Here is a 25073-nt window from a genome sequence, read left to right as displayed (position 1 = left end):
ATCCACCACCCCCCTCTCCAAAAGTTTCCATGGATACAGATACATCAAATTGTGCATTTCATGAAGATCAAAAATGACAATCTTAATCAAAGCTCAGGCCAATCAGATAAAAATCGAAATTTTGAAATTTTTGAAATTGATGATTTTAGGAGCTTGACCTTGAGCTGACCTTTTTACCTCAAAAATAGTTGGTTTCCAAATTCAGTGATGGACAATGCAATTGCTTCTTAATTGTCATGTTAATCGGATGAAAATTGACGATTTTTCAGATTAAATTTGATGATTTTAGAAGTTTGACCTTGAGTAGACCTTTGACATATTGACCTAAAAATAGTTGTTTTCCCAATTCAGTGATGCACTATGCAATTGCTGTTTAATTTGCAAGTAAATCGGATGAAAATTGACAATTTTTCAGATAAAACTGGACGATCTTAGAAGTTTGACCTTTTGTATTTTGACCTCAAATAGTTGGTTTCCGAATTCAGTGATGTAATATGCAAATCCTGTTCTACTTTCAAGTCAATCGGATGAAAAATGATGATTTTAGAAATTTGATCTCAAAATGACCTTGGACCTTTGACCTCAAAATCAATAGCCTTCTCAGTTGAGACGACCTCCGCAACTTGGTAAACTTTCATGATGATCGATTTAAAATTGTAACCTGTAGGCGATTGACAAACAGACAGAGAAACAGACAAAATAACAAAATCGACTGATCAATATCCTTGAGATTTTTCGAGTAGCAAAAAAACAGACAAATACACAGACAGGGGTAAAAACATAACCTCCTTACACCTTCGCTGGCAGAGGTAATGAGTCGTCTCACTGATGGTGAAAATTCCGTGTCAATTGGATAAGCGGTTGCAGAGAAAAGAGAGAAAATTAGGATGGACAGATGGACGGACAACCCCCCCAAAAATGCCTCTGGCGACTTGGGCAGCATAAAAAAGGACTCTTGATCATCTCAGCCGATATTGTTTGGTTTTGTTGGGTTTACTTGGTTGAAGCCAAGCACATGCTTGCTTTCTTCAACACCTGTTCATAAACCATGTTATTTTTGCCCACTGTTCTGTTCATGACGATGTAATTGAATTATGTCATTACTTTTGACATCATTAATGTGAACTTAACCCGCCCCATCCCACACACTATCTGATGAGTTGTGCTGTTGGACAGAAGGGTATTCATGGAACCACCAACTCTCAGAATAAATTAAGGAACTATCATCTGTATGCACAATGTGATTCTTTGCTTCGTACGAATGTCTGCCTGTATTGGGCATTGTAATAGCTGATGAAAGGTTGGGTGCTGTAGGTTTTAATCATCAATGGCAGGCAGATATGCAATCATCTGCAGAGGCAGATTAAGATTTTTTTTGAGACCCTGGGCACAAAAAAATATTTTGGCCCAAAACGCCCCCAAAAAGAGTACTCCATGTTATTGTCACGCAAAAAGGCCCCAAAAAAGAGGACTCCATGTTAGTTTTTGCACTTGCTTAGATGATGTTGCTTTCGACTCGACTGCAAAAAAATCCAGAGGAATTCTCAGGTTTTATTGCTTTTTTGTCCCCATGGAAAAAATACCATGTTGAGGTGTTCCATTACCAATTACTTCGCAGCTCGCCAAGTGGCTTAAGCACTCAAGCAAGCAGTCCAACAAAGCCGTTGATAAGGAACGGCTGGCTTAGCAAGCGATAGCAAGCTGATTGGTAAAGGCACACACCATCGATGTGCTCGACCAAATAAATTTTTCGTTTCTGAAACGACAAAAGTTAATTTTGGGTGATTTTCAACCCTTTTCCCCTTTTGTTGAGCTATTGTCCACTTTTCAACCTTGCTGGGGTAGTTTTGTTTTGTTTCAACTTGGGGGCAGGTGTGCTGGTTTCAAAAAAAAACTGCAACATACCATGGGTTCATCAATTTACTAATGAGAGATTATTTTGTGATTGTACAATAAACTGTAATGTGGACTTGCTGAACAATATCAATATGTATTTACATTAGGAATTGTACAAATTTTATTTTGATTATTGTTGCATTTGTGTACATTATTTAAATATAGTTATTATTCAACTTGCTTTCTCTATTAACCTCACCCCTTAATTTTGTAAAAGTCCTGTCTAGTTAAACATCAGAGAAAACTTTTTATTTTTAAAGTTGATTCATTAGGTCACAGTGCTTTCTTTACTCAAGAGGAAGCATTCCCTTTGTGCTGTGTTTATCACCACTCACAAATTGATATGCTTTGTCAGCAAAGTGAGACCCCACTCTCGGGTCCAGAAACATTGTGAATCACAATCGGTCATGTGAGGCCCCATGTTATCTTGGGGCTCTATGCAATTGCATGGCTCTCACGCCACCTCTGCCCGGGACACATGTTGAGCTGATATGTTTTGCCGGTAAATTGAGACCCCACCCTAGGAGTCTGAGCCCAAGTTGAGCTCAGGACCCCTGGGCATGGGCCCTGCGTGCCCATGCATTAATCCGTCACTGCAGGACTGTATCCTGATTTTAGCATGACATCGTTTTATTAATAATAATCTATTACACGAGTATGGATGGAGATTAAACGTACACGAGTGCATATAGCGGGGCAGAATTGAATGCATGAACCTCCATTCAAACCAATCTTTAGATAATGGAGGGAAAGTATGTTGTATGTTTCATTAATCCTCCAAGAGGATTTAGCCTCGGAAGCTGAAACTTTCAGGGATCAACAATGGCACCCAGAAGTTGTGCCGGGACAAGTTTAGTTTGATTCCTTAAGTTTTGCAAAAAATATATTTTTTCACTCATCTTGGCATTTTCCTCCTTTGGGGGGGGGGGGTCAAGAGGGGAATTGGAATTATCTGAGCTATATAACCATGATGTATTGAATATGCACAGAAGCAGTATGCATAGTTTTGCTTCAAATACATAACCTGGGTTATTTTTATTTTTGGGAGCGACCGAGGCAGTGATCTGTTGCGTATACATCATCCAAACAAAGGGCTGTGTCAGAAGAATGTGTTGCACGCTTGGAAGATCACCCGAAGGGTGGGTTCTCTGCTAGTGAATACAATTGGAACAAGAATAAGAGCAAACAGAGATTGCAGACCCTCGCCAGGACTTCTTTTGAGTGGTGTGTTTTTTATAAAATAGATTTCAGGGTAAAACCAATATGGCTGCCAAACCATGTGATCTATGATATCATATGTGTGAACTTTTCTTCCTCATGGACAGGCGGTCATATGTGTAAAGTTTCACCTCGATATGTTCAGCCACTTCAGAGTAGATTTTTGAAGATTTTTTTAACACAATATGGCCGCCGAATCACGTGACCAATGACATTATGAATATTTTTTTTTCTGCAGACAATTTCATCCCTAGATGACCCTCAAAAATGTTCATACTGATCGGTTGTGGTGTTCTACATATGTAATTAAAACATCATAATGAGGGCACCAATGACATCATAAAAAAAAGACAATCATTCCCCATGAGGAGTACTTGCTCTGTGCCAAGTTTCAATTTTTTCCTTGGTGCGGTTTCAGAGAAACAGAGGTCCAAATTTTTTTTTTCCCATTTTTGCAACATGGCTGCCACACCACATGACCTATGATGTCATAATTATCAGTAAAACATTCCACATGAGTAGAATGTTTTACTGATAATTAATGTTATTGTTTTACTGTTGCACCAATGGTGAAAAATTCGTCTCAATCCGACAAGCGGTTGCAGAGAAAAACAGGAAAGTTATGTGCGGACAAAAAACAGACAGACAAACAGACAAACAGACAAACAAACAAACAGACCAAAATGCAATACCCTCTCCTCTGGCAAGGGTAATTCATGTGCAAATCCTGGTTGACAATGATATTTCTGCCGTGAAGGTTTACGTTGCATACATATCAGCAAATTCAATCTGTTCACAGTCCATGTAAAGTCCCTCCATCAGTTGTTAAATGTTCTTGCACAAGTTTGAACGCATGAGCATTACTGAACCATACTTCATACATGTATCCAATTGCATATCATAAACCAAATGAAATATTCCAGCAAAAGGATTTGACCTAATGCTTCATGCTCAAGCCAAGCCGAAAGTTTTAGTTTGAGTCTCAGTGTGTCGAATCCCAGAATTAAATAAGAACCGGGAGACTGACGTACTGCCAAATAACCATGAGATATTCATGTGCGACTGAAAACGTGACGAGTGCAGCAGTATGACCATGAGGAATGTGGAAGGAAAGGCCCTGATTTGGTGATTTAGGAGTAAGAAGCCATATCCAGAATCGTGCGGTGGAAGGCACGCCGAGGGCAGTGTCAAAATGAGGATGGAATGGAATCGAATTGCCGTGCACAGCGTGCTTAGGCGTTGAGCAAGCGAGATGAATGCACTGTCTGTAAAGCCGTACGTTTAAGCAAGGATTTGGTACTGAGAGATGTATTATCAGCACAAATGGACAATCAGGTTGAAATCGCCAAGTCAAGCCATCCTAAGTTAAAGCATAAACTCTCTTTGACAACCATTTTCAAATCGGGAGAGTTGGAGAACTTTGCAGTTTTAATGCGAATGCATCCCTGTCGCATCAATGGTCCCTTTGGTAGGATAGTTCACAGGTATCGGACTCGACTTTGAGATGTCTTGTCTGGGTTCTCGTCACAACCCTACAATAAACTCTCGTACGTTGGTGAATAGCAGGAAGGGTGAGGAAAGCGATTCGATGGCGATGTCACAAGTTTTCACGTTTTATGACAGATCAGGGAGAACATAATGACATGTTTGGATCAATGCATCAAGTATTGAGCGTATGCTTTATAAATGTCCGAACGTGCAATTTTCGGATTGTTTTTTTTTTGGACATTGATGGAATAACTACAAATGAAAACAACTTTGAAACTGTGCAATAAACCATGGATTCAGAGTTCAGAAATGTCTTACTCATGTGGAATGAATAAATAAATAAAACCTAACCAGGACATTGGATGTAATGTGCAACGTGTACCGTTACAATTATCCTCACCTGAAATGAGTGATCTCAACTGAGTGAGATGTATGAAGTTATGTTTTTTGTTTTTTTTCGGAAAGAGCATACACACCTGAAAATCAAGTCTTCCTCAGAATCTACGTACTTGTCTCCACAAGATCCATGTCAATACGGTCTACAAGTTGGTCACCTCTGTGATCTACGTCAGTAAGGAATGGCAAGCCATCGTTTAACACCAAATGAGTTGGCTTGCACCATCGGGATGGCTCAACGGAGGATGACTCGGACGCCGTTGCCTCACAGTAGAATGTTCATCGGAGTGTCATCTATATACCGTACGGCCTTGATGAGGCACTGTAAGACTACACAATTGAGGGAGAGACCTCAATGAGGTTACCCAAGGGTTACAACTGCTCGTGAGGATTGTTATCTATCACACTTGCAAGAAGGAACTGCATTCCAAAAGCTTGTCTCTCAAATAAGCTCCAAAGACCATTCGACCATTGATCTTCAATCGCGTGGTGGTATGAAGTCAAGAAGACCACAGATCTGAATCCCCTGTAAGACAGCACAATTGATGAGTGAAGCATGTTGGAATGTCATTGATGCCAACTGAAGAGTGAATCATTGGTGAATGTTCATTACACCGTTTGATCGAGATTGTGCCGGCACTTCAGTGATGGATGTGCTCTAGGCTGGGATGAGGTGGGGAGAGTTTTGCTAATTGGCATTAAACAGCATGACCAGTTTTGTGGGGGCAGTCTGATGGAATTGGCTGGCATTCAAGTTGGACGAATAATTAATCCTATTATCAATCGGAGGGATAGTATGACTGGTGTTAGATACAGGGATGCCATGCCATTGCTACATCTGCAGTCCTCCCTGTGGTCCAAAAGCAAGGACCTGACCTATATAGATGGCTATGCTCATCCACACCATACACATGCCGTCAACATTCCATTTCAGGACCACAATATCATTTGGAAGTGCTGGCCTGCACAATCTACAGACTCAACTCAAATTGAATATGCTTGGGACATCTTAAGAAGGTGCGTTTGTGATTAGCAATTCCACTTACAGTGTTTTGATTATCTGGAGGTGGCTCTGGTCGAAGAATGGCGCAACAAGCAAGATCTGATTTGGTTGACAACAAGAAGTATTATACAAGCTTGTAGTGGTGTCAATGATAGTCACACCTAGTATGAAAGCCATTTCTGCCAACATAAACAAGTTCATGATCACTTTTAGGCAGCATCATTGCCAATTCGGGCAAATTTTGATTGCCATGTCACTTTCGCAAAAGTGATAACTTTGGCTTCCACCGACTTCATGTGTATTTATGATGTGGACAAACAACACATCAATGTGCCGATTCTCTTTGGCCAGAATATGAACACGTTTAATACATCAGAAAAACAATCCATCCATCCATCCATCCATCCATCCATTGAGACCATACTCTGTACAGAGTGAGGATGGAGAGGGGGAAAGACAGACGAGGGAGGGGAAGAGGGGAGAGGGAGCGAGGAGGGGTGGGGAGCGAGGAGGGAGGGGGAGCGGGGAGGGAGGGGGGAGCGAGGAGGGAGGGGGCGCAAGGAGGGAGGGGGAGCGAGGAGGGAGGGGGGAAAGGCAGTGAGACGTAAGAGGAAGGGAAGGCAAATGTGCATTAAATACGATTCATACTGATTAATCAAAATACTTCTGCACAGAATAACAGTGAAGATGGAAACAAAATAATGTCTGAAATCCATTTTCTACCGGTCATACTAATGTTGCCTAATGTTGGCTTAATGGTTAGGGTGGCTAGCTTGGGATCTTAGGGTCCTGACTTAGAGCCCCGTTAGCCAATGAAATAACACAAGGTGGGGTTGATTTGGCCTGTCATCTTTCTGAGGTCAGCGAAATGAGTACGAATATACTGGTATAGGGGCACAGCATCAGCATCATAGATGTGCCCCAACAAAATGATAGCGACCCAGCAGCAAAAGCCACCATATGCAAGAAGAAGAAGATACTATAAATATCGCCCAGATATAAACACCTCCGAGGTATGACTGGAGATAAACACAGTCTGGAGACAAACACCACCCAGATGCGTCTGGAGCCAAGCAGCTGTAAGGAGACAAACACTGCTCAGCACATCTGGAGACAAACTCCCGTCCAGGCATAAACACCACCCGGATGCGTCCAGAGACAAACACCAGCAGGACGCATCCGGAAACAAACACTGCCTGGATGCGACCGGAGACATACACTGCCCAGACACATCCAAAGACAAACACCACCCAGACCCATCTGGAGACAAACTCCCGTCCGGACATAAACACTGCCTGGACACGTTCGGAGACAAACACTGCCTGGACACGTTCGGAGACATACACCAACCGGAGGCATCCGAAGCCAAGCCGTCTGGAGACAAACACCACCCAGACATGTCTGGAGATAAATACCATCTGGAAACGGCTGGAGACAAACCCCGCCCGAACACCTCTGGAGACAAACACCGTCCAGACATAACCACCATCCGGAAATGAAGACAGAGACAAAGAAGGGGGGAGGTGAGAGTGAGAGAGGGGTGGGAGGAGGATGCTGCACTGTATTGGGAGGGGGTAGAGCAAGGATGGCACAAAGAGACAGAGGGGTGGGGATATGGAACTTAGCAGAGAAATTTATGCTTTATGAACACACACACACACACACACACACACACACACACACACACACACACACACACACACACACACACACACACACACACACACACACACACACACACACACACACACACACACACTGTATTAGTGCTTGGCCAATATCGGGAATTTTTCGGGAATCGGCAGGTTGGAGTCAGTTTGTTTATTGACAACAGTACATACTGTATACAACCCAAAAACCTTGAGTAGCTTTCACCGAAAAACAACGTTACATTGAGATAGACGTTTGAGCGAAATGTTCATCAACATTAGTCTTTATAAACAGCTGCGTGTGACAGATGGAAAAAATCAATTTGGCTCGGTAATTTTGAAAACACGTTAACATCGCAAACATATATATATATATATATATATATATATATATATATATATATATATATATGTTTATATATCATGTACACATACACACATACATACATACATGCATACATACATTTCGTATTTTCCTTTGCAATAAAGGTCTTTATTATACATAAAGTTGACATTAAATTTTCCCACAGATAAACTGCAAACTAAATGTGGTGTCCTTGTTAATTGGAGAAGTAAAAATGATTCACACATTATACATACTGTCTGGGTTTACGATGTAACAACAATTCATGAGCATTTTGGGAAAAAAAATGATGATTCTCACATCACAAGAGGTTTGCATAAAAGGGGAAAATAAAGGCGTGTATGATTTTCCATGTTGTATAAAACCACAAGAACACATCCCCCTGGTGTATTCCCATAGAGCACAATGTGAAAGCTCACACAATGAAGTTCAGGGAGAAATAATCTCTTTCCATACCTGTCCTGACCACAATCATATTTCGTGAGGACAACACACCTGAGAATGGTAGGAATGGCAAAGTCGAGGTTGGAACCACTCGCGGAGAATCGTTGTCATCGACATAAAAATGTGCGGTCTGGAAACACTTTCTGTTGGCACACATCACAGGAGGAACAGGCAATGCATGAAGAGACTGGCGAGTGATTGTAACAGGTAGAGAGTACAACGGCAGAAGTGTCATACTATACACAGTGGGTTTAAATCTGAGTTAACTGTTGGGCCCAAATCTGATAGCAAAAACCCCAGCTTGCACAGGGCACCATGATCTCTTGTCAAGTTCTATATGATCATGGAATATAAAGACAGATACATCGAGCTGAGTTATAATTCCCACCAAAGGTGTTCCACCGACCGATTTACCTGGAACAGAATAAGACGTCACTTAAAATACAAGAGTCTGTCATAGAGATTGAAGAAGAAAAAACACTTGCAGAGTCGAGGAGTTAACGACAAGAAAGAAACCCTTATTGGAGATCAAACACTGCAAGAATTTAACTTTTATGCAAAAATACAAGAAGCACAGAGCTGTGTAGAGAAAGAGAGAAACAAAAAGAAATGAGAATAACACAAGTGAGAAGATGGGCAAGCAGTTAAAAATAAAGAGACAAAGTTGTCCCACAAAATAAAATATGATGCAGAAATCCTCGGGCAAAATCATCGCCACCCAAAAGGATCACCACCATGTTCGTGAAAATTAACAACTACAACGCTCGAGTTGAACGTTGGAATGACACCGTTGTGTCCGTAAACAGCAAGAATAATTAATTAATGTATGATAAATGATTGATGCAACAAGTCAAGTGATAAAACTGATTGGTGAAAGACTCGGTAACAAAAGATGTAAACCAAAGCAACAAATCGACACCGGAAAGCCTCATAAAACAAATAACTAATTTAACTCCTCCATGTGATACCAGAATGGCTGAGAGGTCTGCACACTTTCTTCTAAACTGTCTCGCCTGGGTTTGAATCCCAACCCAGCTATAAACTGTCATCCAGTATTTCACAGGTATGGCGATTTATCAATGCGTGTGCCATCCCTCAGATGGATGTTAAACTGGAAGTCTCGTCTGCCAGCATGAGCTTGTGAACATTAAAGATCCCACGGTGTCTGGCACGTAGAAAAGGTGAGCTTTCGCTGGCACCCCGGCCAAGTTACAAATTCCTGCCCTAACCAGCAGAGGGCATTACATCAGCTGCACAGCCGTGCCCTTTGCCATTGATGCTACCCCACAACATTGTGCTGCACAAGGATGAAGAAGCTCCTCCACGCGCATAAATATCTGGAATAAAGATAGTTATTAAAATATGAGTACAAAATCAGAATATAAGTGCAAGTAGCACAGAACACCAGCAAAAGGTCTGTTCAAAGCAGTCACATGGGGATGGCCGCATTCACCAGCATTGCGAGGTTGAGGAAAATCCCGACACCCTTAAAAGGAGCACCTTTCATTGGTTGCGATTAGTTTGATGGCCCGACATAAGGAATACGCCACATCTCAAATTTTCTCACAAAATGAGCCACACTCGATTAATAATCATAGTTTATGAAACGTGACGTTAATAAACTGCGAAGGAGAAGGAATTAAGAGAAGTCCTAAACACCAATTGTGTGCAAGAGGAGGTTTGGCAACCGTATCTGGAAAGCAGTTATGGCTCCTTCAGAAAACCCTAATAATTGATTACAGTGCTTAAAGGCAAAGAGAGTGGTGGCAAAAGAAACTCAGAGGGGACAAAGTACACTGGAAAATGGTTTTAAGAAGGAGAGCCTGGGAAGGAAAGAAAATGTGACCGAGGCAGAAGCATAAGGAACATCAAGAACATCATGAATGAAGGTTGACGAGTAGAGTGGGAGAGGGAGACGCTAAATCCTGGCAAGTCCAGTATGGATCCAACTCCAGGTCCCAAATCTTCCAGTTGAAGTCCAAATGATAAGCTATTGAGTCCGAGTAAAGACGTCTCCAGTTGGAGTGAAAACCCTGATAATATTTAGGGAAACACCTGCGAGGTCTCTATACACAACATAACTCAGTTATCAGATGGACATTTTTGTTTCTCGCTTTTGCTTAACACTTCATGAGGATCAAATTACTCGAAATGTATTTTACATTCCTCCACTAGAAATGCTATCAGGTTCATTTATGAGAAGACATCACACGAACGAAGATGCAGATGGGGGTTGTCATGTGACAGGATCACATGATTTCAGGAAAAAAAAAAACCCCATCAAGCTGTGGGTGTATCAAATCCGCAAACCACTTGCAAACATTCTACATCAATGTGCATTCTCTCACTGTAAATAATATTAATCACAACAGCGACAACAATAGCAGGTAAACATTGGGCTTTTGTACCCTTGTATTTTCATTGGCATAATACCCCCAAATGGATGGATGACTTCATGTTCACCACTATTTATGACAACTTGTAAATTGATACCACATTGTGTCCAGATCTCGATGAAGGCAAATGGGGATCTGAATGGATTTCACGAAGAGGGTCCAAGTAAAGTGGCTGCTCAGTGTGCAAATACATCATCACATACAGGGTGTCTGCAAACGAACGTATTGTTACAGATCTGGAAACCATTTGTATTCAACATACAGGTCCTAAATGTCAGTTATCCCATTAAGTACATGTGTAGTCAGATCCCTTTCCTTTTGTCAAGTGGGAGAATAAAAAACGTGTGTTGCGACTTATTTTAGTTAGGTTATTAAATCTTTACATCTCACAACCAACAAGCCATCTGCATGACCCCTTGGCCCATCACGAGCCACCGCCAACTGGCTGCACCACCAACGTACCGTTGCAGAGTTATACTGTTACTCATCAAGTTTGACCCCACGTGGAAAGAGCAGTTGGGGTTTCCCGGCAGGGGCCAAGGCCCCGCCCCGGAAAGGTGCACTGTTGGACCCTGTCCAATGAGGGGCAGACAGCGAGGCATTTTCGCCAAGAGCCCCTCCCCGTGGTGGGAGGAGATATATCTCCGAGACTCTCAGAGTGAGAGGAGGAGTTCTGTGGATGAGAGTTCGTGTGTGGTTACGAGCAGTGGTCACGAGTAGCGGTTACGAGCAGTCAGTTTGTTCATGGTGGCTGGGTCCGGCCAAGTTTGTTCGCGGAGGCTGAAGGTGGTCGGTCCTGTTTCGCGGTGGCTGTTGCGGGGAGTTCTGGGCTGTTTTGACCCCGACTGTTCGCCACGCGAGCACCGCCATGATCCACGAGTCCCACACATGTGACTGGGACCAAACCGACGACCTGTTGGCAGGTGACGCATTACAGAGTACTCCTTTTCCTTCGACGACCAGGTACCCACGAATTCTGACCCCCAGCTTGTCTCTCTTCACGGCTTCGAGGGTCAAATAAAGACTCTGGGGTTTATTTTCTTTTTGGTGTGTGTCTGCATGTGGGCCCGTCTATAAGTAGAATTGTTTAAGTCTTTTTGCTTATTGTAAATATTTCCCTGCTTGCATATTCATGCCAAGTCTTGCCTTTGTCTTTATTTTACTGTTAATAAATTTTTTAGAAATGTTCCCAGTCCGTTTCTGTCCCTTTTTACATTGGTCCGGCATGGTCCGGGTCTGAGTATAAGTGGGGTTTCATCCCCGGTAATCAGTCTATCATAGCCGGCACGGCTTTGGCAGTTTCCGCTCGGCTGCAACCGAACCGGAGTTGGTAGTCGGTAGTTGGAACTCGACCGCAGTCGGTAGAGTGACCCGGTTCGAGCAAGATATGCCGAGGGCGTGGTTTCCCCGGTAGTCGAAATCGCGTCGTTAATTAGGTGAATTGGTTTTAGACAAGCAGACCCTACGCTACGCGGTTGAGATATTGACGTCCACGGTCGGTTCAGCGACCCGCCAGCTCACGGAATTATCCGGAGCGACGGCCTACAATTCCAGGGTCTGGTGGGAGACAGCGTAACCTCCCCCACCTACCGGTCGTTCTCGCCACCGACCCCCGGCCCGCAACAGTATAATCCTCCTGAATATATGTGTGATAAATACAGCGCAATATTATCATCCTGCCTGCCTCACTTTACAGCAAAGGGAATGTCAAACCGAATGAACGAAACATTCCCCCACCGTGGCCCACACACAAACAAAGTTGGTTTGTATTTAATGAGGAATAGGTTCACCCACCGTACGTGGAATTATTTTGAACTTCAGTTTCAGGGACTGGTCTTACATTGGACACGAATGAGACCTTCGCTTTGGTCTCAAGTCATGAGGTGTCCGAGTTCAGCTCTGAATCCTTATGTAACGTCTGAAATCAGAAGAAAAAAAAAGACTCTAGTCCATCACTAATAACTATGGAAAGATCTCCATTGGAAACATCGTGCGAGATAGACAAGAGATAGAAAATCTGTACAAACAGAGGGAGAGAGCGATGTTGAGGGACATGAAAATAAAATACAAAAAAAAGACGATAAGTCAATAAAATGCGTTGACAACCCGGTGAATGCTGACAAAGTGGCTGAAACAAAGGTTCGGGGCCAAGGAGCTACAAGACCTTTATCATCGGGTTCAGGTTTAAAGAATGGCTGAGGAAGAAGGTGATAGATCGAGACAACTCTGCAGCAGAATGCAATTCATCAGTCAGTTCCAGTACTCCGACGTGGGCAATTGGGCCAAAGCAAACGAGAAAAGGCAGTGGGCTGTGTCGTACCTCCTGCCTTCAGATTTTGCCATCTGTGTTTTCAAGTTGTTCTTTTCAACGTGAGACTCATCAGCAATTTACAAGTGTCATCGTGGTGCTATGCCTGGTGTTGGCTTAATGGTTAGGGTGGTGGGCTTGTTATCCTAGGATCTTGAGTTCAAATCCCACTTTTCTGTTGAATTAATTTCAGGTGGGGTTGACTCTGCCTGTCATCCTTCCGAGGTCGGCAAAATGATTGCCAGCTTGCTGGTATCCTGTGTCTGAGTGGCGACCTGTCCAGGATTGTGCCCAATAGCCGAGGAGACTGCTGAGTCTCTGGAGGATCTACAAGCAGCACCAACGCTCTGCACAGAGTATGGTGCCAATGGATGGATGGATGGATGGATGGATGGATGGATGGATAGTAATGCTGCAGCCACAGCGGACAATCGACACCAATAGAATCAAGCATTTCCTTTTCATCAATGCGGTGCAGTGACAAAATGTACGAGAGAGAGGGTCAAACCAACCTGCTTTCAATTTGTTCTCGCACAAAGCCACTTACAACGAGGCTCAACAAATATTAACTCCAAAAGCGAAACTTGGTTTATATGATGCTTCCAACGACAAGCTTTGAGTTTTCTTAACAACATCAGAGTCTGGTTCGTGAGGATAGCCCCACACAACTAATAGTAACTATGGTACCTATTGCAGTGATGAAAATATCTGGAGATGAGACAGGGATACAATTGCTTCGCTTTAAATGCACTGATCGATTAAGACCAGTAGCTTACCTAAACAAATGATTGGCAGTGGTGTAGGGTGTGCAGACCATTTATATTTGAATCAAAATACAGTACTGCACACCAGTGGACGTGTACAAGTTGTCCCACTGCTGAAGAGATACTGCTATTGTCTTTTCAAAAAAGTGTGTGTGGCTTAATGAATTCATGAACCGACTTCAGTTGCGAATTAACTCCATCAAGAAATCAAAATCTTTAAAAGGCATCGAAAATATACAACTACATCCACAACTACAACCATTTATATTGTTCCATTCAAACACGGATCAACTTACTGTAGATTATTAAACATGATTTTGATACTTTAGGAATGAATTAAGTTTTTAACCTCTGACTTGTCGGCTTGAAAACGCCTCATACACTCACATCACTGAAGGTGGCAAGTTGAGCTCAGGTCATAGTTGAAGCCAAGGGAGACCTCCCTGGAATACTCGGTCAAACTCAGTTAGTAGTGTGATCACCACGGAGCTCTCTGGATATGTATTTGTCATCACATTGGTCTCAACAACTGCAGTCTTGAAATGCTACTGGCAGGGAGGGGGCCTGCACCTCGGAGCATGCAGTCATTCTTTGTGGAGACGTAATTCCGGTTTGTCCCATTCACATTGAAAGAGCAGGTTGCGGGTCACCAAACATGTTCTGAAAATTTATCAATATGATTATATGTGCATTAAATAGTTCGATGCAAACTATTGTGGTTGCCTAACTATTGGGGAAATAAATGAAATTTAACTCCGAAGTTGTTATTTCTCGAGGCTGTTGAAAAAAAAAAACAGCCGCGTGCCCATATATGGATGGTGACGTCACGTTCTCCAAAACAAAGCGGACCTCGCTCATTGAAGAAGTGTCCAGTTGAGCGGGCCGTTCTTTCGCTTTTTTGAGCTTGCAACTGTCTATATTATCCTTTTTTTATTTTGAATTATTGTAGAACAAAGTTATTTTGATATTTGTACATCATGCCTCGTACGTGTGTCGTCACATTTTGCGAAAATGGCTGGAAAACGGGTAATCGCTCCCACCGATTCCCGAAGGAATCAAACATTTGCCAGCAGTGGATAAGATTTGTACAAACAAAATGGACGAATTTTCCCCCAACGAAAACGGGTAAAGAGGATCCTTTGGATAGACTTGTCATTTGTGGTGACCATTTCACAGCTGAGGATTATTAAGGCATAAACACATCTGATCACCACTCTGTGAATAAGAGTTGTTGGTTGACAAGTTCTCCAGATATTGCTCTGTCGCAGAATCAATTGTTGAGTTTTAGTGAGAAAAACCTTGAAATGTATTCTTAAAGAGTACATGGAAAAACACAAAAATAAACTTTCTGAAAAACACAAGCATGAAAAAATTTCTCAACAAATCAACTTATTGTTGATTAAATTACTTTTTTTTAACAGCATCAGCAAATTGGGCTATTTCATTTCAATTGTAAAAAAATGATCAATTTTCCACTTTTTTTATAAATTTGGTAGAATATTTCCCAATGAGGCTAAACATGTTTTGGTATTTATATGCCACAACAGTCTCTTGAAAGTTGGGGTTTGTTCTAACTGTTCCCTTTCACTGGGGTCAAGCTCAGCTGTCAGAAAGACTTCAACGCCAAGGCTACGGTGTATAATATATTTGGGTCCATTATTGATTCATTCTATTTCTGACTCTTGAGTGACTGGAGGGTTAAAAATTATTATATCAAGTCACAGACGAATCAAACTTTACATTATTTTATGCATCGAACAAGAAAATGAAAATCTATAAACCAATCTGTCTGGTGGAGTCTGTCGGTGTGAACTGCCGGGCAGTCAGTCCTGCCACTTGTACACGAAATAGGCCGTTTTCTGGCACTCGCAAGTGGCTCAAATTTATATGGCTCAGGGCCAGAAACTCCATAGTATAAATTCCTCGGCAATATCGGAATGAAAACACTCAATTTCATCGCCGCTGAAACCACTCTCCGATTCGCATCTCGCCATTGTTCACACGCTGTTTCCGAATGTTCACGAAGTTTTCGGAGAAAGTGACGTCATAGCATCTTCGGTAACTTCCGGACTGTTTTTCGATCACTGACAAAAGTTTTGACTGAAAAGTTAATTTTAGCATATTTTGAGTTTCAAATGTAAGAAAATAAATACCCCACGATTATTAATGTGATTACAACCTTCGAATCACACAAAGTCATCAGCGACCCAAAACCTGCTCTTTAAGCTTTGGACTTTGAAAGATCCATTTGTGACTTTCAAAATGAGCAGGCCAGCATGTGGCAGTACTGTGGTCGAATTATTTTTTTTGTATACAAAGTCAAGGCTCATGGAAGTGCCGCAACACAGAATTGAGCAGGACGCAATGGAACAAAGGAACAGCAGAAAGCGAGGGGAGAAATGCCACCAGCAGGGCCGAGGGACAAAATAGATGAAGACAGCCAAACAAGGGATGCGTATAAGAATGAGGGGAAGGGAAGGATGCAGGGTGTGGACAAGATGCATACAAAAGCAAACTCACAGGAAGAAAAAAACTGGAAATTATGGGAGGGGAGTGGTTTAACGGGAGTAGAAAACATCATGATTTTGGTGGGGGGGGGTGATCTGAAATGGTGACGAACAGCTGTCTTGAAGACCTGGAGGAAAGAATGAGATTGAAGAGAATGAATAAGTTGGTTCCACAGGTGGGACAAAGAGGAATGATGGGCAAAGGTGAGCAGTGATTCTGGATTTGGGGAGTTTCACCAGAAGGGCGTTGATGGTAGACCACACGTGTCATGTAGAAACCCCAGACAGACCACGACCTGTCCGCAATAGCAAAGTAATAAGTTCATTGCCTCATCCTCTTCATGGGAGATTCCAATAGTCTTGAAAGCCTTGGTTTCCAGGGCGTCAAGCTGAGCAAGGTGTGAGGCAGGGTCACCAGCCCATAGGGAGTGTGTGGCAGTCAGCATTCCATCAAGCTGCTGATGAAGGCCTTCAAGGTGGATAGGAGTCCATTTGTGCCAAGGAAGGACTTTGCATGACGGAAGATACCCAAAGAGCGGCTGGCATCGGAGGCCAACTAAGAAATGTGGTTTGCCCAAGAAAGATCATGGATGATTGTGAGACCCAGGAGTTTGAATAACTTCTTCGAGAGGATTGTGAAGAAAGTAGATGGAAGGGTTTTGCCAGACAGTCTTTTCAGAATGTGAGAGAGAGAGAGAGAGAGAGAGAGAGAGAGAGAGAGAGAGAGAGAGAGAGAGAGAGAGAGAGATAGAGAGAGTGTGTGAGGGAGTGAGAGTGTGCCACGAGGGTAAATGTGGAATCCCAATTTTGAAATGCTTGCAAAGGATCAGTTCGATTAAGATAATCATAGTTCATCCGGTGTGGAAACATCCAGACAAGATCACTAAATCCATTGATTAAATTAATGAGATGATGAGAACACAGGTGTGACAGACCAAATTGTTTCTGCCCATCTTCGAGCTTCCCTGCACATATATCGTATATTGGAAAGATAGATGGGGAAAAATGAATAAAGAAGGAAAATGCAACCACAAATGAAACAGCAGGCAGACGTAATTACGCAAGCATTCATGAAGTCATAACGCTGTGATGTCCTATCAAATCAGCACATTGTGCACAGCTTACGTACTGGAAGCACTGCTTTTGGATGATGATATTTATAGTCCAACGTGTCCTGTAAAAAAGGCTCAAAACACCGGACGATCATTTCTTTCCGCTAATGAATAAGAGATTGGAGGAAGACTCTTTGGGGCAAACGTTTTTCAAAAGAATGAACACAAGCAAACACACCCTCGTGGAACTGGAACAGATCGGTTTCCACTCGTTTTGTCTCTGTCTCTTTCTCTGTATGTCTGTCTCTCTGTGTCTGTGTCTCTCTCTCAGTTTGTCACTCTCAGTGTGCACTCTTGGTGTGTCTCCCTCGGTGTGTCTCCCTCGGTGTGTCGCTCTCTGTGTGTCGCTCTCTGTGTGTCGCTCTCTGTGTGTCTCCCTCGGTGTGTCGCTCTGTGTGTGTCACTCTCCATACATCTCTCCATGTATGTGTCTCTCTGTGCATCTCTGCCTCTCTCTCTCTGCCTCTCTCTCTCTCTCTCTCTCTCTCTCTCTCTCTCTCTCTCTCTCTCTCTCTCTCTCTCTCTCTCTCTCTCTCTCTCTCTCTCTCTCTCTCTCTCTCTCTCTTCCTCTCCCTCTCCCTCTCCCTCTCTCTCTCTGTCTCTGTCTCTCATTGTGTGTCTGTCTGTCTCTCTGTGTCTCTGACTCTCTATGTGTTTCTGTGTCTGTCTGTGTTTCTCTGTGTCTCTTACTCTCTCTCTCTCTCTCTCTCTCTCTCTCTCTCTCTCTCTCTCTCTCTCTCTCTCTCTCTCTCTCTCTCTCTCTCTCTCTCTCTCTCTCTCTCTCTCTGTCTCTCTCTCTCTCTCTCTCTCTCTCTCTCTCTCTGTGTGTCACTCTCCATGCATCTCTGTGTGTATGTCTCTCTGCTCTCTTTGTCTCTTTGTCTCTTTGTGTGTATGTGTCTCTATCTCTCTCTCTCTCTCATTGTGTGTCTGTCTGTCTCTCTGTCTGTGTCTCTGACTCTCTATGTATTTCTGTGTCTGTCTGTGTGTCACTCTGTGCATCTGTGTGTGTCTCTGTTTCTCTCTCTCTTTGCATATATATATATATATATATATATATATATATATATATATATATATATATATATATATATATATATATATATATATCTCTCGCTTTCTCTCTCGCTTTCTCTCTCGCTTTCTCTCTCGCTTTCTCTCTCGCTTTCTCTCTCGCTTTCTCTCTCGCTTTCTCTCTCGCTTTCTCTCTCGCTTTCTCTCTCTCTCTCTCTCTCTCTCTCTCTCTCTCTCTCTCTCTCTCTCTGTGTGTCACTCTCCATGCATCTCTGTGTGTATGTCTCTCTGCTCTCTTTGTCTCTCTGTCTCTCTGTGTGTATGTGTCTCTATCTCTCTCTCTCTCATTGTGTGTCTGTCTGTCTCTCTGTCTGTGTCTCTGACTCTCTATGTATTTCTGTGTCTGTCTGTGTGTCACTCTGTGCATCTGTGTGTGTCTCTGTTTTTCTGTCTCTCTGTATATATATATATATATATATATATATATATATATATATATATATATATATATATATATATATATATATATATATATATATATATATATATATATATATATCTCTCTCTATCTCTCTCTCTCTCTCTCTCTCTCTCTCTCTCTCTCTCTCTCTCTCTCTCTCTCTCTCTCTCTCTCTCTCTCTCTCTCTCTCTCTCTCTCTCTCTCTCTCTCTCTCTCTCTCTCTCTCTCTCTCTCTCTCTCTCTCTCTCTCTCTCTCTCTACACCATCTTTTATGCTGGCGACTTTTTGCATGAAGAAATGGATGCCATTTCCACCAGATTCTGGCATAACGCTCAAAACATTCACCCTGTTGGTTCTGTCCCAATCATGTGTACAAAACACACACTCCAGGTCACATGTGCAATTGTCACGTGAGTAATGTGATGACACTGGAAAGTAAACATGATGTTTAACGCAAAACTCATTCTCGACCAGTGTGTGATCACAAAGGCCTTTGAGGAGAATGTTTTGCTCTCCCAGCATGGCTGACAGCATGCTCAGTAATTGCTCGGCCCAAAGCAACAAGAGGGCTCCACATACAGCTCGCGAGTGGAGACAAAGCATCGGGCACTGGTAGGGCCTCGTAGGCACATCAAGATGCACCCTACATTGTGGTTTACTTTATCTACAAGCATTTACCTAATGCACAAGGAGGTTTGATTAATTTGGTCACGGTATAAAGGCCCAATGAATGGCTTGATGTTGTAAGCAGTACCATGGGATGTGTTATGACCGTGGTTCAAACATGCAGCCATCGTCAACAGTCCATCTGGAAGAAGAGAAGAAGGAGGAGGTGGGGGCAAAAGCAATGGAGTGGCAGAGGAGATGGGGTGCAGGGTTGGAGGGGGGGGAGAGAGAAGGTGTTGGGTGGGAAGGAGGTGGAAAGGTGAGGATGTGTGGGTGGTGAGAAGATGGGGAGGAGAAGGAGGTGTGAAGGACGTGCTCCACATTGCTCCATCCTCTGCTGCGGATTTAATCAAGACAACCTAATTTTCATATATATATATATATATATATATATATATATATATATATATATATATATATATATATATATATATATATATATATATATATATATATATATATATATATATATATTGCGGGCTGACGGGATGATCTGGAAGTAGGCACACTCACCTCTAAGTTGTGCAGCCTGGGTGTGAATCCCGACCCAGCTATAAACTGCCATCCTGGTGTTTTACAGGGAAGGTGATTTATCAATGTGTGTGACGTTCCTTGGATGGACGTTAAACTGAGCGACCCATCTGTCGGCATTAGTTGTTGGACATTAAAGACCTCACAGTGTCTTTCATAAATAGGAGGTGATATATTGCCTGCACCATGAACAAATTACAAATTCCTGTTCTCACTACTGCTGGGAAAGCAATGGCACACCTCCCAGCATAACCCTGGCCAATAAACTGATTTGGCACGACTGTACCTACCTTCGGACAGAACACCATAAGAAAAAGTAAATCTAATGCCTGCAAGGTCTTAAATCCAGGACTAGACAGAGCTAAGAACCTACCACCGAGCTATCCTGCCGCAGGTAACCGAAGACTAAAAGGATGGCAGGCTACACGCTGCTTTCTTGCTTGATGCTCAGAATTCCAAAAGGATGGAACATGGACAAACAACCATTGTGCAGTCCTGATGTAGTGAATGTAAATGACCTCCTCCTGCATAATAGCTGCTTGAAAGAACTCGGATTATAGAGGACGAGCAGAGTACCCGCCCTACGGGCGATCCTATTCCAAGCATGCAATGTTCTTCTGGTGCATACCTTCATTTGGGTGGTGTATAGGCAACTGACAGTAGTGTGTCGGCAAAAAACAACAACCCATAAAGTTATGTGCATGAAGCAAAAACATACCTGCTGCTTATAATTCAAAACACCTCACTGCACTGGAAAACATGGGGACAGGAACACTGCACTGTAAATGGTGGAGACTTGTAATACCCTCCCCCACCTGGAGGTGGCACTAGAAGGATACATATTGATGTAGATAACTTGCGTCCCCTCACCCTCCACCCCCACAAGACCACCGCAAAGATAAAAAAACACACCTACACATTAAGTGGGGTCATGCTGCTCCTATGTAGCAAGTCTGGATGAAATAGGCCCACAACTGTAGGAGTAGTCGTGCGACAAACAAACCCACACACAAACACACAAACACCGGTCCTTGAATTATACAGTCATAATGACAATGTAATAATTTATACTTTATCAACTCAGTTTAAATATAAAATTATTTCAAATGTGACGTGAAAGAAGCACAGAGAGTAAAAGGTCTTCTTCCCATGCTTGATCATCATACAGTGTGTAAGAAAAGACAACCAGAGTCTCCCAAGCATTGAAATATCGAGTAAGAATAAGTATACCAGTTATGGAAGCCAAAGTTGTGCTGATCGAAGACGTCAAGGAATGAACAATGTTGTCGTGTGTACAATCAATTATGAAGCAATACCCCAGACACGGTTTAAAGCTGGGTTGTCGATACATAGTATCTTGTGGAGTGGTGAAAACAGGAATGGCACGCAACTCGAAGCACACGTCTCATCGTGAATTATACGGTGAGCTTCGAGTCAAAATCGCCATCTTTTATTTTGTGCGAATGTACTACATGGCAATTCGTATGATGCATCATGGACACCAAGGCAGGGCCACACCACATATGTTACAATTAGGTACCAAGTATTTTTGGTTGGTCGATTGCGGTTTAGTAAATCAGAAAGTTGCCTCGTTTCCTCCACACCATTCCCGTTGTGTCTCCTTAAAAGGACGAGTGTTGTGGAGCTCGTATTGCGGACGCCTGCGCTGGCCTAATTGGTTTCTTTCTCAGGATTCGGAGTCTTACCTCAAAGCACCTGCGTGACCCCAGTAATGCTGAAATAAGCCTTTTGCTAATACAAGTGAGGGTGGAGGGTGATGGGGAACCACACACATGTATAACAGTGTGCAAATAAGCAGGATAATCCTTTGCAAAGCATTTTCCTTTTCCTTAATGATATGATGTTGGACTTGTGGAAGCACCGATTCGTAGGCCGCAGGATTCTCTGGGCACCAAGGGGCTAAGGGTGGGAGATTTCCCATAGGGCATTGTCACGGACCACCACCCAAAAAGGAGCTAAGTGCAATGGTCACGCGCGTTTCCAAAAGGCCATGTTACACACCGGTGCTGGACGGCGCCGTTTCTGCATTCACGGCTTCGTCGGCAGAAACAGGTGCGAAGGTACAAAAAAAAATAAGGATTGTAAGTGAAAGTAGGTCATTCGAGAAAAGAGATTTGTGTGAAAATGGAGGAACGCATCGAAACGACACGTTAAGACACCACAGACGTACGAACAGAGTGCTGCCACGACTGCAGTAATCATCTTACAGCGTCGTTTGTCCCGCACAACAAGACACGCGTAAGGAATAATAAAAATTAACAAGGAAACAGGAATGCATTGTGGTGAATGACGGAGAACTTGGGCAAGAGAGACAAGAACATGCGAAACCTTTATCGTCCCAGTTTATTAATGGTTATAGCCGTTGAATGAAATCATAAATTTCATTGGAAGGAGATCCCAAGAAGTGTGAAGTTGACTGTATTTGTGTTGTGATGGCAAACATTCGCTCATACACAGCACTAAATGCACGCGCGGGCTTCATATCAAACTCATCAATGCCAACGCCTCCGACGCAGTTTGGCAATTAAAGCCGTTTTTTTTGCCTCCAGTAATTATAGTGTCTTTGAGACAGCATAACACAGACCAGTAAAACTCAACTAAGCGCAATTATTTCCAAGCACTGACTTCACGGTGCAAGGAACGCACAGCACGGCGCATCCTCTCGCAGTCTTTCCCAATCGGGCGATCCAATTGGGCCGATCCGCGGCGGCAATCCTGGTTGTGCAAATCAAGCATTTGCTAAAAAGGACTGCACATATAACCTGGAGTCAACCCTCGAGGGGAAAAAAAAAATCTTTGCATTTGAAAGCCAATAACTGTTCTCATCTTCCTGATGATGCCTTCAGGCAGAAACGTCTGTCCACGACTGAAGCTTTAGCATCCTGGCTGCACTGCCAAGTCTTTCGATATTTTAAAATTTATTAATCTTCTCCACCTCTTTCGACCCACTTTTGCCATCAAAATGTTTCAATAAACAACATTCAATATTTCTTTATAATTGCCCTGCTGACTGTGCACAGAAAAGTGATGTCACAAAGATGTCAGCATATCCAGAGTGCCCAAGTCAAGTCAAGCATCGTCTCATGTATTTGTCTGTGTGGATCATGTATTTGGTGGAAAATCCACTGGACTGTTTCTTCACTATTTATTTGTTTCTTATGTATATATTTGATTCTTGTATATTTGTGAAAAGTATGGGATGACTGACTGCCTGGACACAACTGAGGTTGTGGATCTACTGATGTGAATCCGTGACCGAGGTTGTGGATCTGCCATTTGGAGAGGTGCTGGACTGAAAGGATCAAAACCTCGAGGAAGAATGGTGCCCAGCTGATGATCCATGTGGTCAGGGAAGGGTGTGTGTTTTTGTGTGTGTGTGTGTGTGTGTTGTTCGTGTATGTGTGATTTGTGTGGCAGCTCATCCTCAAGTCTTCGAGCATGTTAAAAAAAGGAGAACATTTTATGTCCCAGAGCGACTATCTTCTGCTATCACGTCCTGGACAATATCAGAACACCTTTCCATCGACTACGAGGAAATTAGCGGCTGTTGGACAAATGAATACAAGGAGTCTAACCACCATGAGTTATGTGCTCAGATAAGAATGCCAAATGAGACAATGTACAATGATGTAAACCAGTGTCAATTTGAACAGGGGATCCATGCATTCAGCATTCAATGCAACAACCGCTCGCCTCCACCAACAGTAAAAAGTGGAAAATCCTTAAAAAACAAACACAAAACACTGTTATCAAACATTTATGTCTCCTAATCCCATTTGTGCCTCGGGAAGGTTTCCATACATGAACGACGTCCCACAACCAGTGCGGTAATCTACCAGCTCAAGCTTGAAAATCCCACACAGTGCTGCACTCAACGACAGCAACAACAACAAAAAAAAACACAAGGTAAGAGAAGCAAATGGAGAAAGTTGTGAAAAGGGAAAGTAAGGAAAAGGAAAGATAAAAATTAATTACACTGTCTAAAAATGAAGTTACAGAGATAAAGTAGGAGTCAAACGCTCTGGATCCTCGTCTTTTCGCATTGTTGGTGAAAAATGGCGTTTATGGTCGATTACACTAAAGAATCTCTCTTTCTCTTTCTCTTTCTCTTTCTCTTTCTCTTTCTCTTTCTCTTTCTCTTTCTCTTTCTCTTTCTCTTTCTCTTTCTCTCTCTCTCTCTCTCTCTCTCTCTCTCTCTCTCTCTCTCTCTCTCTCTCTCTCTCTCTCTCTCTCTCTCTCTCTCTCTCTCTCTCTCTCTCTCTCTCTCTCTCTCTCTCTCTCTCTCTCTCTCTCTCTCTCTCGCTCGCTTTCTCTCGCTCGCTTTCTCTCTCGCTCTCTCTCGCTCTCTCTCTCTCTCTCTCTCTCTCTCTCTCTCTCTCTCTCTCTCTCTCTCTCTCTCTCTCTCTCTCTCTCTCTCTCTCTCTCTCTCTCTCTCTCTCTCTCTCTCTCTCTCTCTCTCTCTCTCTCTCTCTCTCTCTCTCTCTCTCTCCCTCTCTCTCTCTCTCGACAGAAAGATTTTGCAAAACCAAGCACGTTTAGCTCAAAAGAACATTGTGCTGATGGCACCGAGCACGAGTCGTCGTGGCTTTTCCTCTGATTACGGCTTATGGCGCGTTTAACACCTCCCGCAAAGAACACTCTTTCATTCTCAGCACTCGTTGGCTCCAGACTTCAATTACCCGACGGATCCGCATAAAGACTTTTTCCTACGGCCCATTTATCTGTGCCATGCTCAGAAAGACCATGCAGAAGCTTCTTCGTCCCGTTATCTCCGAGGATTTTAGACTCGGCTGTGGGAGACGCATTCTATCACTGGACGGTGGCCGTGTCACCAGT

The 25073-nt window shown here is 43.0% G+C and overlaps 1 protein-coding gene across 7 annotated transcripts in view; it reads right to left on the bottom strand.

Annotated features, from left to right (window-relative positions):
• The window catches only part of LOC147008802 (receptor-type tyrosine-protein phosphatase gamma-like), a 732556-nt gene that overhangs the window by 174181 nt on the left and 533302 nt on the right, over positions 1-25073 (bottom strand). For all 7 annotated transcript variants that reach the window (XM_085863992.1, XM_085863997.1, XM_085863993.1 and 4 more), the window contains one exon: positions 8510-8601. In XM_085863992.1, the coding sequence (XP_085720118.1) occupies positions 8510-8601 (92 nt within the window). The remainder of the gene's footprint in view (positions 1-8509; positions 8602-25073) is intronic.

This window comes from Eptatretus burgeri, chromosome 18, assembly GCF_056783735.1.
Source record: "Eptatretus burgeri isolate ZD-2024b chromosome 18, Ebu_testis_v1, whole genome shotgun sequence".
Taxonomy (NCBI): Eukaryota; Metazoa; Chordata; class Myxini; order Myxiniformes; family Myxinidae; genus Eptatretus; species Eptatretus burgeri.
Note: the sequence above shows the minus strand (reverse complement) of the source record. Positions and strands in the feature narration are given on the sequence as shown.